Below are 13,036 nucleotides of genomic sequence, written 5' to 3' on the forward strand. Positions count from 1 at the left end.
AATCACTTGCTCTTGTTTTAAACTCCCCAGTTTGTGGTACTTTGTTACAGCTGTCCCAGGAACTGAGCACAGATTCAAGTCTGGCGAATGGTCTCATAAACAACTATTTTTGAACTAAATGGTGGTAAAAACCTAGGTTATAAAACAAGCAAAGTGTTCCATGGCTCTCTGGGATGTCTCCTTGTCACCTGCTTACAACTCTTACTAGTTATGAAATGGAATGAACGTTTGAACACTTCCCTCTCCTTTCTCCCACTGTCCTCAGAAATTCAGATGAGGGCTAAGTCCTGATGTGGTTCCTCCAAGCACTAAAATGACATCAGAACACGAGTCCTATAAGAAATGTATATGCAGGGGCACCTGGGTGGCTCAGTGGGTTAAGCCGCTGCCTTCGGCTCAGGTCATGATCTCGAGTCCCGGGATTGAGTCCCACATCGGGCTCTCTGCTCGGCAGGGAGCCTGCTTCCTCCTCTCTCTCTCTCTGCCTGCCTCTCTGCCTACTTGTGATCTCTCTCTGTCAAATAAATAAAGAAAATCTTTAAAAAAAAAAAAAAAAAAAGAAATGTATATGCAAAGCACTCTTCCAGTAAAAGAAACGATGGAAAATCATAAGTAACTTATAATAGATAGGGCAAGTATTCTTTAAGATTTCATTTATTTATTTATATGATTTTTTTTAAAGTAATCTCCACACCCAATGTAGGGCTCCAGATCATGACCCCAAAATCAAGAGTGGCACGCTCTACTGATTGAGCCAGCCAGGCGCCCCCAGATTTTATTTTTAATTAATCTCTCTTCCCACCGTGGGGCTGGAACTCCCAACCCTGAGTTCCACAGGCTTCCCCGACAGGCGCCCTGGTGCAAGCATTTTTAAATTTACTCTTGGAAACAGCAATGTAAGTCACATAAAACCGGCTTTAAGGATAACTTTCCTATTGTTGTCTCTCTATGACGATTACAGTAATCAGAGTGGGTCGCAGAGCAGAGCCATCTGAGAACCTGTTCACCAAGCCAGCTCCGAGCGGGCCAGGGGGGCAGATCCTACACGTCTCCCCATCACTGGCTGCCGAATAGAAGGAAACCTGTGAAGGTCGTGTCGTCGTCCTCATCTGCGAACAAGCCATTGAACCTCTCCCCGCCCGCGACTTGCAGCCACACCTCGTCCCCCAGCTTCAGTGGCAGCACCAGGCCGCCCGACGCCTGGTCCTCAGAGCTCATGTAGCAATCCTTGGTGTTCAGTATCTTCACCCCATTTTTGACCAAAGATACCTGAACGTTCCTGGAGAAAACGGTGATGTGGTAGGTGAAGTAATAGACGCCAGCAATGTGGCAAATGAACTTCCCCGTGGCCACGTCGTAATGATTGAACTCATTATACAGGATCTTATCAAATTTAATGGGCACATCTGAACTAGGAAACTTGCTTAGTACCGTGAGCCCCACCGTGAAAGCACTCTTGGGCAAGACTGGAGTCTCACCAATTTTCCCTTTCTCGCCTCGGTCCCCTTTCCAGCCTCTCATTCCCCGGACTCCTGGATCTCCCTGGGGTCCCAAGGGCCCAGCATCTCCCTTGGGGCCAGGCTTCCCAATGGGGCCGACGGGGCCAGGTAGACCCATTGGGCCCGAAGGCCCAGTGCTGCCCTTTAGCCCTTCTGGGCCAGTGGGCCCCACACTGCCTTTATCCCCCTTTTGCCCTTGAGGGCCAATCTCTCCCCTGAGACCTTTCTCTCCCATGGGACCAACAAATCCCTTTGGCCCATGTTTCCCCGGGGGTCCTCGTGAGCCTTGATCGCCTTTGACGCCTTTGGCTTCAACTTTTCCATCTGCTCCTAGAGGGAAAAAGAAAGAATAAAGGAAAAGATGATTTGTGAAACATCAACTTATAAAACCGACTTTGGCTTTGCCGTTGTTGAGCATATGAATAAAATAAAGCAGTGCCCGGGTTCAGTAGCTGCTCGGGATCTGAACATTAATTTACTCCTAAAATGAGTGCACAGCACACACACACACACACGCACGCACACGCACACACGTGCATATGCGCAAAATAACTGACTCGTCGACTGTGTTAGTGTTGGGGTTTGTATTAGAAATCACAGATCTCTACCATCCCAGGATACTCCTCAGACTACTAAACGATGTAGGTCCTTGAGAACGTTGTCTTTGGAAGGGGGAAGAATGTCCGAAGGCAGATGAACTCGGGCTGCTTTTGGTTAACTAAATTCACCCTACTTTGACATCCTTGACAAAACTCCTCATGGGAGTGAGCACAGAATAAAGTCCTCCTCAAGTGTGGGAGTCACTGCTCTCTGCTGGCCGGGCCATCCTGTCCACTGCACTGACTGTCTGAGCCCGGTCCCCACTGTGCATACATTCTTGGTGCTTCCCTATCTCCTCCCCCCCCCGACTGGAGAGCAGTGGTTATGAGCACGGAGTCTGGAGTTAAATGCCAGGGTTCAATCCTGTCTCCTCCACGTAGGCACAATGGGACATTAGGCAAGCTGATTAGCCACCTAGCCCTCTGTTTCCTCCTCTGTAAAATTGGGATAAGGATACGACCTCATGTACAGGCTGTCGTATTGAGTCAATACGTGAAGAGCACTTAGAACAACCTAGCACAAAGTGAAGATGATTTGTGTTTGCTGTTGTGACTTCTCTCTCCTCATTAGTCAAAACCACCAGAGCCCTCCTTACCCCCCAGGGCCCAGTTCCAGCGCCACCTTCTCCATGCAGTCTTGCCAGAAGCACTGAGTCAGAATTCAATGTCACTCCTCAATGTAATCCGCTAAACTGGGCTTCAGCGACCAACGGCCCTTGAACCAAATCCAGCCTCCCACCTGTTTATGTGGCCCACAAGCTAAGAACGGTTTGCATTTTTAAATGGTCGCAAATAATATTCGGTACTACATGAAAATTCTATAAAATTCAGATTTCCGTTTTCATAGAGTTTCACTGGAACACAGCCCCACATACTACTAGAGTATCTGTGGCTACTTTACATAGCAGTTGTGACCAAGACCCTATGTCAGCAACGCTGAGATTACTTATGATCTGGCCCCTTACAGAAAAAGAATTGAGATTCTAGAGAGCAAGAGCAATCTTGCCCTTATTGCTGGATCGTCCTCAGAGCCTAGGAAAGGACTTGTCCTTGCTGAGCACCAAATGGTTATTCAGGCACCGATGGCTTGGAACCAGAGCACGGGAAGATGAACAGCACTCCTGACCTCGTTCTCCTCTCTCGCCCGCCACTCCATCCTTCCCCGGACTGCCAGGACGGCCTGGTTCTCCTAGGCGGAAGAGAAGAAAACAAACAAGAATTCAGGTTCTAATTCCACCTTTCCTAGACAGTGGTCTCCATCGTGAGTCTAGACTGGAGAGTCCTGGGTGTGTGCCCAGCCCTAACACACACACTGCCCCTCTCAGAAGTGCAGATGGAGAGAGGCACACGTGACTGAGCACCAGGGGTGCAGAGTTGTGTACAAGAAGTGAACTATGAAATGCGCTGGGTGGAGCTCCCAAGCACCCAGCTCTGGGAAGGCAGGACAGGAAGGGAGTATGTGCACAGAGGATCACAATGACGTCTTTCTCTTGTGAGGGGAACTCAGAGAGTGACTGGCCATTGAAGGCACCGGGTGGCCTTCTCACTTCTCTTTTTCTATCTCTCTTGCATAGAATGGAATGGAAGGTTCACCAGCCTCCTATGAAAACATGGATGACTACAGTTACCTGGCACTATTTGGGATGAAACGGAGGATTCTGGAAGGATCTCTCCAGCACCTTAGAATGGTGGTAAACCTCACTGATCAAGTTGGCATGGCAGACACTATTGGGAACCTCTGGTGAGTGAGGTTTTGCCTACTACACATGAGTTTTAAGCTCAGAGCAGGCTGAGGTCTGACTTCCCATGTTATAGGTCAACGTCTCTAGAGTCAAAGGCAGTCCTTGCTGTAAGGAAGGGGATTGGAGGCAAAAGATGACGGAGTCATGAAGTCAGAGTTGTATCCTGTGTGTGTACATACACATTATACCCACACGTATGCACCCACATCACACATGTGCACCCACATCACACACACATGCACACTGTGGTCCCAGTGGGAGGGTGAAAGAATGGGTTTCATTGACATTGAGATTTTGCCATTAACTTGGACTGGGCTTATTACTACCCAGAAATGGGACGGGACTATTGCCACTCTAAAAAGTGGCATGGACTCGCTGGACATAGTCCCCATTGGAGACCCCACAGAGCAGACTGAAAGGCAGTGGTTAGAGAGATGGTTGGTGATCACCTGCTTCACCTAGCCCCCCAACACAGCCCTTGGAGCACCAGATGCCAAAAACTGGGAAACACTTAGAAACACCTAGTCTTTCATTCACCTACAGAGTAGACTTCCTGTAAGTGATTCGTTCTAAGACTCATTTATCCAGATCTTAACAAAGACTTTTTAAAAATCCATATGCCAACAGTATTTGCTGGCAAAGCATTAATTTTAGTCCGTCCTGAAGTTTCTTTCTGTGTATTATTTCAACTACTGTTAATATAGTCAGAGGAATATCTAATCTTCTGATATGATTATGAAATATCAAAAAGGCTTCTAAACGTTCATCATCAAGTTTAGTGAAGTTTTCATACTATAACGTATTGCCGAGGAAAAATGACAGTGGCTTGTGGTCACATTCCACACAGAGTCCTGAAATGTCTAATTAATTGGGGGTGCTTCTATTAATAACTGACATCTCATGCTAAAGTTTACAGTGAGGATAAGGTTCATTTTAATGAATGTAAATATAAATTCATATGTCCAAAGTCCTAAAAATTTCTAGGTTTTCATCAGACTTCTTGTCAGATCTGGTTAGTTCATCACTGTTTTCTCCTACTCACTTACAGTTGAAGAGTTCACACTAAGAAGACAGATGACAGCTCTCCTATTTTCGTGGGATTCTTTCATGTTTGCATTATCAAATCAATCTCCAATTTTTGATTTTTCTGAAGAAGCATTTTAGGCACCCATCTGTTTGTGATAGTTTGATAGGACAATTTGAAAATCCCTTGGGCTGGGTTGTAACCACAATACACCACAGTACACTGTTGGATAATGAGCGTGTGAAGGCTCCCCCTCCTCCTAGGGGGACACATTTCAGGCCTCAAATGGTAGAGGTCCATCTGCAAAGGGACCAAGTGAAGCCACCCAAGTCAATTCACATCTTAATTTTTTTTTTGAAGTTTTTATTTATGTATTTATTTGACAGAGAAAGAACACAAACAGGGGGAGTGGGAGAGGAAGAACAGGCTTCCCGCTGAGCAGGGAGCCTGATGCAGGCTCCACCTCAGGACCCTGGGATCATGACGTGATCCAAAGGCAGATGCTTAACAGCTGAGCCACCCAGGCACCCCAATATTTGTAAAGCTCTTTTTTTTTCTTCATGTTAATTTATCTTTTTAAAATGTCAATAGTAGTGGCACCTGGGTACCTCAATCAGTTAAGTGTCTGACTCTTGATTTTGGCTCAGGTCATGATCTCAGATCTCAGGGTCCTGAGATTGAACCCCACGTCAGCCTCCACACTGAGCGGGGAGTCTACTTGACATTCTCTGTCCCTCTCCTCTAGCCCTCTTCCACCGACTCATGCTCTCTCTCTCTCTCAAATAAATAAATCTTTTTTAAAAATAAAAAAGTTTCCATAGTTTTGATGTTTTCTCCCTGCACCCAGATAGATCAGTCTGCTTATGTCTCAGCTAGGTGACCCTGTGGTCAGACCCAGGCTCAAGAACCCCATTCAAGAACCAAGCCTATTAGCTGGTGTTATGGAAACTGCTCACATAGCCTGGCTTTTGCAGATCTCCTCCCTAGAGGCTGGATCCTGTCGCCAAATCCCCAAACCCTGGGACGGGCTCCAACAGAGGACATACACAACTGAGTACCGCTGTGTGGTTTCAGTTACCGTCTTTTTGTATTCTCTGTCACCCCACGTCACCTGCCTCACTGCGTGGCAAGGCAGTAACTCTTCTGCTCCGCAGCCGGGCACTCTCTGCTAAACGTTTAGCAATCAGATTTCTCTATAGGCCCCGTGCGCCAAAGACCCACCATAACTGCCATCTGGGGCAGAAAGATCTACAACGTCATATACTTCTGAGGACGGCCTGTAGTATCCGAGGTGATGGCTCCCAGTTGTCCCCGCCTAGACGAGAACATCCATGGAGGGGAGGCCCTGTTGGTCTGGGCCTGCACTGTTGCCCAGAATCTGACCTGGAGCAGGCTCCCAGCCCCTGCTTTCTGGGCAAGGGGTGCACGAATGAAGGAGTGGGGTTAGGCCGGTGATGGCTATGCTCATGGTGAATGAACAAAGATCTAAGAGGAACAGAAGGGTAGACGGAAGGGCAGCCGAAGCCCCAGGTGTTGAGTACCTGCCTCGCCCTTGTCGCCCTTTGCTCCGTCTCGTCCGTCTCTCCCAGGCGAACCATTGTGACCAGGATTCCCAGGGATGCCAGGGTGCCCTTGCCTGCATGTGTCCTGTGAGTTCATGTTTCTTGTGCAGATTCCAGCGACAAGCAGGAGCCACCAGATCCTCATGGTTCAGATGTTGGAGCTGAACTGCAGGAGAGAAACACAGACCCAAAGGAGAAGCCTTTGTTGCGGGGGCCACAGACACAGCCCCTCTTCCTTGCCGTGGGACCCGGACCCAGCCCCGGTCAACCTTGGACAGAATGGTCAGGGCAGATAAGGGCAGGAGCTGGTAGCAGACAAAGCTGCTTGCAATCAGAAGGCCACTGCTTGGGGCACCTGGGTAGCTGAGCCTGTTCAGCATCTGCCTTTGGCTCAGGTCAGGGTCCCGGGTCCGGGGATCGAGCCCCGTGTCAGGCTCCCTGCTCAGCAGGGAGTCTGCTTCTCCCTGTGCCTCTCCCCCACTGTTTGTACTCTCTAATAAATAAATAAAATGTTAAAAAAAAAAAAAAAAAAGAAGAAGAAGGCCATTGTTCTTGGAAGGAACACATGTGACCTGGACCGCTTTTAATGGTGATGATCAAGGAGAAAGCCAAGTTCCAGGTCAGATAGTTCCATGTATCACTCCACTTTGGGTAAACCATTTTTCAGAGCCAGAGAAGAGATTAACACTTGTCTCACAAGGCTGCTATAAAATCAAATTTGATCCCAATGTGCATGAAAGGACATTTTCTTTTCTTAAAGATTAAATTTATTTGTTTGACAGAGAGAGATAATGAAAGAGGGAACACAAGCAGGGGGAGTAGGAGAGAGAGAGGAAGGCTTCCCGCTGTGCAGGGAGCCCAATGCAGGGCTCGATCCCAGGACCCTGAACTGAAGGCACAGACTTAACCAACTGAGCCATCCAGGCACCCCAAAAGCACATTCTCAATAGGAAAGCAAACAATTAGCATTTGATCCCACTTCTAGGTAGATGTGAAAAATAATTGAAAGGAGAGACTCCAGCAGATACGTGTACACCCGTGTTCATAGCCGCCTTATTCACAATAGCCCGAAGGTGGAAACCACCCCCATGTCCACTGTCACATGACTGGTTGAACAAACGTGATTGATGTACACAGATGGCGGAACATTACTCAGCCTTAAAAAGGAGGGAAATTCTGACACATCCTACAACATGGATGAACCTTAAAGACTTTAGGCTAAGTGAAATCAGCCAGACACAAAAGGACCAGTGCTGTAAGATTCCACTATATGAGGCCCCCAGAGCCGTCACATTCACGGAGACAGAACGTACAATGCTGGTGGCCAGCAGCTGGGGGTGGGGGGGTGGAGTGGGAGCTAGTGTTCAGTTTGGGAAGATGGAAAAGTTCCAAAAGTGGAGGGTGGGGACAGCTGAACAATGCGAATTTCTGACACTTAAAAGTGGCTCAAGTAGTAAATTGTATGTCACGTCTATTTTACCACAAAAAAACCCACATAAAATGGAATGAAAAATAGTAAAGCGTTCGGAGCAGTCCTACTATGATCAGACGTATTCTTCGAGTTAAGGTTTTGCTTCTGCGGCAGACCACTGAGAATTCTCAGGGCCCATGCAGCACAGGACACCCCGCTCGTGAAGCACCCCCTCGTCCTCCTGCGAGTTCTCGATTTGCTTTCCAGCCCTGTCAGGAGCGGAGGCAAAGCTGGTGGTGAGGTTTACAGTGAGACCTGAAGGAGCGGAGCAGCTCACCAGACCAAGTGTCCTAGGCAAAGGGAGCACGCAGCGAGGTCCCAGGCTAGTGTGCACAGGGACTCAGGGGACCCTCTCGATGACATCAAATCTCCCCAGGAAGGGGCACCGCATCCCTTTCGTGGAACCGTAGTGGGGCTTACATCTCTGCTCATGGACTAAAAATCTGGCTCTCCATCTGACTGTACTTTCCTCCTTACTGTATTCCCAGTACTCGTATTAAGCATGGGCCCATGTGTTGATAAATATGTATCGAATGAAATGAATGTGTGGTGGCAGGTATAAGTTAGGACGTAGAAAAACAATGACATGAGGCTAGGGCAGCAGGTCAGAACCTGGACTCTCATACAGTGCTGAAGGCAAAGGACCTCTGTCCAGTCCTTCGGAAAGCTAAAGAGAAAGGTCATCTTAAACACGGTGATCTCATCCCGAAAATTCTTAATAATCCAAAATTTGTGTGCCGAAGATATTAAGCACAGCATTATCTGTAATAGTGAAAAAACGTATACCACATAACGTGTGACCCTAAGTGGTTCATAGAATATTATGTAACCACTGTAATAAGTATGTAGTGCACGTAGAAACAGGTAAAAAATCTACGTTGTGCTGAATTTTCAAAAAGGAGATTAAAATGCCATGCACGGGGTGCCTGGGTGGCTCAGTTTTGGTTGTGTCTATCTTCGGCTCAGGTCATGATCCCAGGGTTCTGGGATTGAGTCCTGCCTCGGGCTCCTTGTTTAGCGGGGGGCCTGCTTCTCCCTCTGCTTGCCGCTCCCCTGTTTGTGCGGCGCACTCTCTGACATATAAAAAAAATCTTAAAAAAAAAAAAATGCCATGCATGTGATGAGTGTACCTATGTAATTATGTATGCATAGTGACAAAAACTAGGAGCAAGCATACCCAAGTGAACATGGTTGTTTTAGAATGGTGGGGTTATGAGAATTTTTCTTTTTTTAAAAAATGCTTTTTTACCGTGTCTATTAAAATATTTCTAGATCTACATTTTTTAAACCAGCAAGATTTGCCATCTGAAGGATTATGTCGCCATCTTATGGAAGCACCAAAATATCACAGGGTCCATTTTGAAGCAAATAAAGTACTTTTGGAAAAGGAAATACAGATGTTTCCCTTTGAAGTCACAAACTTACGCCATCTCAGGAAATTGAGTTGTTTTCTTAGAGCCAAATTCCATAAATAATCTCCACCATCCTCTTCTGTTTAACTCAGAAGTGACTGGTAATAGTCGAATCTGAATGCCACAGACCAACCTCTGCCCAGGGGTCCAAATCTTTCCTTTTTAATTTTTAAAATAATGTGTGGTACAATTATTCCAAAAATACAAAGATCACAAGATCATAAAAGTGTCAAATTAAGATAAAACTCCATTTTGTCCTCCAGCTGGAGAAGAACTAAGATAAAAACAAGCATTTATCCTTCTGCAATTTCTTTCTCTAGTTTTAGATATTTGCTTATACCGTGTGCCTAGCATGAAGGCAAACTTCAGTAAATGATTTTGAATAACTGAATATGCTTTGCTCCCAGATATGTCGTGCGATGAGTGGTGGCACTGTCTCTAATAAGAAGAGGGACATGAGGGCTTGCACCAGGGAGGTGTATAGTAAACATTGTATTAATACTTTACCCATAAAAATAAAAAGGTACAGTGTGCCTGGGGGACTCAGTGGGTTAAAGCCTCTGCCTTCAGCTCTGGTCATGATCTCAAGGTCCTGGGATCGAGTCCCACATCGGGCTCTCTGCTCAGCGGGGAGCCTGCTTCCCCACCCCCTCTCTGTCTGGCAAATAAATAAATAAAATCTTTAATAACTAATTAATTAATTAATATAATAAAATAAAAAGGTACATTTTTGGTTTCACAAAGCCATGAATTGGATCCCCAGTTTCCTTAGTTCAAGTACAGTTGATACACTCAGCCTTTAATTGCTAGGTCTGGTGTTGCCCCAGAATGCACTGGAGCTAGGAAGCCCCACCTTCCTTCTCTCCTCCCCCTCCCTCTTCTCTTAGTTGGAACACCCCCATCTGTTCTCCATGCTACACTACACTGGGATCACTTATTTGGTGCCACGCTATGTTATTAGCATATTGAAGATAGCAATAGCATCTTCTCACTTGCTTATTTTCAGTACATCACAGGCAAATATTTGTGGAATGATTTTAAAAGAAAGAGAAAAAGAGCTTTTGAAAGAAATATCCTGGCTCCAGCTGGGTACGAAGCATCACTTGGGGATGAGACTGGGTGTTAATTCTAATCCGTGTCAGTGCCTTTGGTGGAGATTGCTAGTTTTTCCAACACCTCTCCTCTCCTTGCTCCTGGTAATAGAAATTTCAGATGGCATGTGGCTGCCCACAGTGGACACTTCCCAGCCTCCCTTGCGGCAGCCCAGATAATACAGTGAAACTAGATGTGGGGCCCCTGGGTGGCTTAGTCGTTTAAGCGTCTGCCTTCGGCTTAAGTCATGATCCCAGAGTCCTGGAATCGAGCCCCATATGGGGTTCCTTATTTGGCAGGAAGTCTGCTTCTCCTTCTACCTCTGCCGCTCCCCCTGCTTGTGCTCTCTCTCTCAAATAAATAAATGAAATCTTAAAAAATAAAATAAAATAGAAACTAGATTTGGGCCAGTGGGAACTGAACAAGAGGCATCTGTGTAAGGACCACAGCCTTAAAGGGAAGGGCTGTCCCCTCCCTGGGTGCCTTTCCCCTTCCCATGGCTGGACTGGGCATAGCTGAGACATCTTGGATTCCTTGAAGGAGGCCAACACTTTAGAGATAGAAAAGTTCTAGTGACTGATGATAGCACAGATCAGACCTCACCTACCAGCCCATCCCCGACATGAGAGAGAAGTCGAGGGGCACCTGGCTGGCTCATTCAGTTAAGTGTCTGCTTTGGCTCAGTCATGATCCTGGGGTCCTGGGATGGAGCCCCGTGTCAGACTTCCTGCTCAGCGGGGAGCCTGCTTCTCCCTCTACCTCCGCCACTCTCCCTGCTTGTGCTCTCTTTTTCTAAATAAATAAAATCTTGAAAGAAAGCAAGAAAGAAAGGTAAGAAAGAGAAGTATAATACAAACTTGCTTGAGCAGTTGTGATTTGAGGTCTCTTTTCCCTGCTGCTAAGCCCACATCTTGACTAACACAAGGCTCCTGCTGTGAAAGGTTTGAGCACTCATCCAAAGGGAGGGAGGTTTGTGGACTTGGGCAGTCAGCCCAGTCGTCAGACTAGCCAGCACTCCCTCCATATACAGCCCTTCAGGCAACAGATTAAAACGGAGAACAGTCCCTGCCTCAGACAGATCCATATAAGCCTAGAGAACAGAGGCAATCCCTCTGCTGAACGTCAAGTTCACGGGACAAAAGACCCTGGCCTTCTGCTGGGATCTCATGAACCTGACACGCCGACAGGTTCCGAGCAGAGGCTTACAGACCGCAAGGGCTTTGGAGTTAGACAACCTCCACCCCGCCTTCCCCCCATAGGTCCTTATTTAGTTAACTTCTGATTTCTGGTTGTTTCTCCTATGCTTGACCTAGATGGCTCCCTCACTACTGAATTTCTTGATAAAAGGTTACTTCATTCACTGAAAAACCTGCCAGAGGCCAGCTGAGCTGTAGTGGGTCTCCCAGCCTCTGAGCCTCTGCCTCTGTGCCTCGAATTCAAGGGCTGGAATAAGCCCTATCATCCCTCCCAGATTCGACAGTTTAAGGATCTAAACATCGCAAGTTGTTTCCTCTCGAGTACGTTTTCTTCCACACGCCCTACCCATCGTACATTCCATGTATTTCTTCTTCAACATTCGTGGAGGGGCTCGTTTTTAAGCTACACCTTGTAAATTAGTATAGTCATAAATATAAAAATGTACACACTGCCGTTTGTGCCAAAGAATCTGCCAGCTTCTCTAGAAAGCTCCCTCCAAGTCTGCTACTCTTACCATTTCTTCGACAGCGTCAAGAAAGCTCCCAGCCAGTCTGCAGTGTTCCCGCAGAACTTCAAAATCTGCTTTTATCTCCTGTCCACTCTCTTCCTCAAGAATGAATTTTGAGACCAGCTTGCTCTTTGCCTACCCATAGCTCTGTAGAATCTGCCTATTTTGCAAATAATTAAGCAGGATCATCGCACACCAGAAATGGGAGAGCCGTTTTCGGACTCTGATGCCTGAAACTGAATTTAAAGAAGTTGTTTCCTAGTGCACTTACCTGACCCCCGGGGCTGCAGGCTGCACCCAGGTGCGGCACAGACCAGGAATCTAGGGCTAACTAAATAGAATCACGTCTTCCTGCCACACAATTCCCTAGGGGGTCTATCTGCAAAACAGCAGGAAGGGGAGGGAACAGAGTAAGGCACAAGATGTCTTGGAAGAACTTCAAAAATTGCAGCCACAGTGGAGTCTGGTAGCATCTTCTTCCGTTACCAGTTCAGAAAACTTAGCTCCTTTCCCCTCCGTCTTTCTCCAAAAAGGGAGAAAGCAGGGTACACTTTCGAGTATTCTGGAAGAAGGAATCTACACAGCAGGTGTCTTCCTGGAAAGTAATGTTTGTACCTTTGCTTGAGCAGTTTTCCTACTGACCTTGGGCCCATCATGGGCCAACAGGACAAAAACCGAAGACAAACAGGTTATCTGAACTCGAGACCATCGGAACGGACATCATTTAACTGTCTCTCTCACACTTCTGTGGAGGTCCTTTGATTTTAGACACTTGTGTAACATTAGAATTTCATGCTCGTCTCTGCACACACACACACACCCCATCTGCCATTGAGGGGAGTATGATGTGATTATTTTTTTTTGATGCCTTGTAACAATTTTTAATTTTTCCCGATCAGAGTCAAGAAACATGGACCTGAACATGGATCT

General features: G+C 46.8%; 1 protein-coding gene across 1 annotated transcript; it reads right to left on the reverse strand.

Annotated features, from left to right (window-relative positions):
• Window positions 1-673: 673 nt before the first annotated feature.
• Window positions 674-12,458, reverse strand: C1QTNF9 (C1q and TNF related 9). Its single transcript, XM_059377517.1, has 4 exons — window positions 12,378-12,458; window positions 6,406-6,592; window positions 3,225-3,287; window positions 674-1,829 (listed from the first exon to the last, which is right to left on the reverse strand). Exons 2-4 carry the CDS (start codon window positions 6,569-6,571, stop codon window positions 1,057-1,059), a joined length of 1,002 nt encoding a protein of 333 aa, XP_059233500.1. The 5' UTR covers window positions 6,572-6,592; window positions 12,378-12,458; the 3' UTR covers window positions 674-1,056.
• Window positions 12,459-13,036: the final 578 nt, after the last annotated feature.

This window comes from Mustela nigripes, chromosome 15 (genome assembly GCF_022355385.1).
Source record: "Mustela nigripes isolate SB6536 chromosome 15, MUSNIG.SB6536, whole genome shotgun sequence".
In the NCBI taxonomy this organism is placed as follows: Eukaryota; Metazoa; Chordata; class Mammalia; order Carnivora; family Mustelidae; genus Mustela; species Mustela nigripes.